We start from the raw sequence: 2625 nt of genomic DNA on the forward strand, positions 1-2625 counted from the left end.
CACTACCCCCTGCACAGAACCCGCAGGCTGGCCGGGACTCCCTTCCCTGCCCCACATCCCCATGGCCTCACGGCCAGGTTCTTGGCTTCTCCGCTCCCCAGCCTCTCCCTCCCTGATGTCTTCTTTGCTTTCTTTACTGGCCCTGTCCTGGCCAGCTCTAGGAGACCAGACCCCTCAGCCATGGAAGTGGAGCCCAAGAAACTGAAGGGAAAGCGTGACCTCATGATGCCCAAAAGCTTCCAGCAAGTGGACTTCTGGTGTAAGTGGAGCTTGGGGCTATTTCCTGGGCTACTCTTCCCTTCCCCCCTGACCCCTCACCCCATCTCACTTAGGGAATTTGCAGCAGTAATAATAATGATAGGCACTCATCTCATATGTACCAGACACACGTCCAGGCTGCAGGTAGTCTTCCCCATTAGCCACTGAAGTGGCTGTTATTGGTCCCATTTTCCAGTTGAGGAGACCGAGGCTTGATGAGGGTTAAGGATCTTGCCTTAGGTCCCACAGTCCACCAGATGCACAGTTGCAATTTAAACCCAGACCCATCGGACTCCAGAACATACTCTTTCTTCTGCTTTTTCAGACTTGAAACAAAGGGAGCTACTGGCATCCCTCGTGTTGGCAGGCCTGTCCTTGAGCCCCCAGGGAGGGTACTGGGTTATCGCTCCTGAAAACTCAGGAGCCTGCGACTGGCTGGGATGGAGCCAGGGCTAGGGTTCCGGAGAGCCATGCAGTGTGCTTCCCACTGCCCTATGCTGTCCTCAGGGCAGGCTTCCCATCAGCCCCTCAGCCTCCTCCATGGGGGTCCTACCTCCTGAAACAACTGAGGCTCTCTTTCCTCCTTCCATCCCTCCAGTCTGCGAGTCCTGCCAAGAGTACTTTGTGGATGAGTGCCCGAACCATGGTCCCCCGGTGTTTGTGTCTGACACACCGGTGCCTGTGGGCATCCCAGACCGGGCCGCCCTCACCATCCCACAGGGCATGGAGGTGGTCAAGGACGCCAGTGGGGAGAATGACGTGCGATGCATAAATGAGGTCATCCCCAAGGGCCACATCTTCGGCCCCTATGAGGGGCAGATCTCCACCCAGGACAAATCAGCTGGCTTCTTCTCCTGGCTGGTGAGTGTCCCCAGGGCTGTGCCCTTGGAGAGGGTGCTGATGAACATGGAAGGGAACCAGCAGGGGGAGCTGTCCGCTGTGGCCATCTCTCATGGACACGTGGATGATGGATCTTGCTGTCCCCTTGCCCCGGCTAAGTGACTGCACCCCTTGGTGGCTGAGGGCCATGCTAAGGAGCTCTTCTGGTGGTAGTCAGCAGAATCAGTGGTGGGGTGCTTTCCCCATGAATCCTCCCATGCGCGTCTAGCAGGCCATTCAGTGGCATTTATGGAGGGTTTATTCAAGCCCTCCTCTGGAGCAGGTGACTTGGAGCTGGAGGGATGCAGACATTCAGCCAAAAAAGGCAGTACTATCATGTGCTTGGCTAGGTGCTGGAGGTAAAAACTTCAACGAGACAGACATGGTCCCTGCCCTCAGGGAGTGGACAGTCTGATGGGAAGAGCAGGCATTGAACAAGTATGTGCACATGTGATAATTATTAATGAAGGGAGAATACAGGATTCTCTGGGAACCATGGGAGAGTATGACATGCAGCCAAAAAAGGCAGTACTATCATGTGCTTGGCTAGGTGCTGGAGGTAAAAACTTCAACGAGACAGACATGGTCCCTGCCCTCAGGGAGTGGACAGTCTGATGGGAAGAGCAGGCATTGAACAAGTATGTGCACATGTGATAATTATTAATGAAGGGAGAATACAGGATTCTCTGGGAACCATGGGAGATGGCAGTGTTCATAGTATTTGGGAATTTGAGGCCCAGAGCCCAAGTTCATATGTCAGCCAGCTTTGCTCTTTATTATCTAATGTGCCCTTGGATGAGTCATTTAACCTCTGTGCCTATTCTGTAACAGGATAATCATAGCTGATGGTGAAGATTAAATGAGCCAATACTGTAAAGTTCTTGGAGTTGTGCTTGCCCTTAGTAAGCATGCAGTGAATATCAGCTATTATTATTACAATTATTGTTGGCCTACATGAGGGGTTTGGGCAAGATTTCCTTTAGCCTGAGACTCGGAGAATGAGTAGCAATAGTAGAGAGGGGAAGGGAAAATGCTCTGTGCAGACAGAACAGCTGAGAGAGAGGAACTCCAAGAAGTCCGATGTGGCGACAGCAATGAGCCTGGGAGGCAGAGTGGCAAGAAATTGGCAGGAGAGGGAGGCAGGGGCCAGATCACACTGTGTCTCATAAACCAGGGTCAGTGTATCCTCTCTCCCATGGGCCAGGGGAAGCCACTGAAGCATTTCAAGCAGAGGTGTGACTCAGTTAGTTTGCAAAATGGAGAACTGGGATTCAGATGGGAGGCTGAGGTGGTGGTTTGGGTAAAGAAAGATGGTGGTTTAAACTCAAGTGCTAGGGGTGGGCACATTTGAGAGAGAGTCAGGAGGGAGAATCCCCAAGATTTACTGATGTATGGAATGTGGAGGTGAGGAAGGGGAAGAAGAATTATCAAAGATGATTCTCAGGAGTCAACCTTGAACAGAATTGGGGGGATGTGAGACAGTAGGGA

General features: G+C 52.4%; 1 protein-coding gene across 4 annotated transcripts in view; it reads left to right on the forward strand.

Moving 5' to 3' along the window:
- PRDM11 (PR/SET domain 11) overlaps positions 1-2625 on the forward strand; it is a 46592-nt gene that overhangs the window by 1060 nt on the left and 42907 nt on the right. For 3 of the 4 annotated variants that reach the window (XM_015586422.2, XM_015586423.2, XM_025044136.1), the window contains 2 exons: positions 156-259; positions 857-1119. In XM_015586422.2, coding sequence (XP_015441908.1) covers positions 156-259; positions 857-1119 — 367 coding nt within the window. The remainder of the gene's footprint in view (positions 1-155; positions 260-856; positions 1120-2625) is intronic. The other variant, XM_025044137.1, reaches the window with a different exon arrangement.

Source organism: Pteropus alecto, unplaced genomic scaffold (genome assembly GCF_000325575.1).
Source record: "Pteropus alecto unplaced genomic scaffold, ASM32557v1 scaffold71, whole genome shotgun sequence".
NCBI lineage: Eukaryota > Metazoa > Chordata > Mammalia > Chiroptera > Pteropodidae > Pteropus > Pteropus alecto.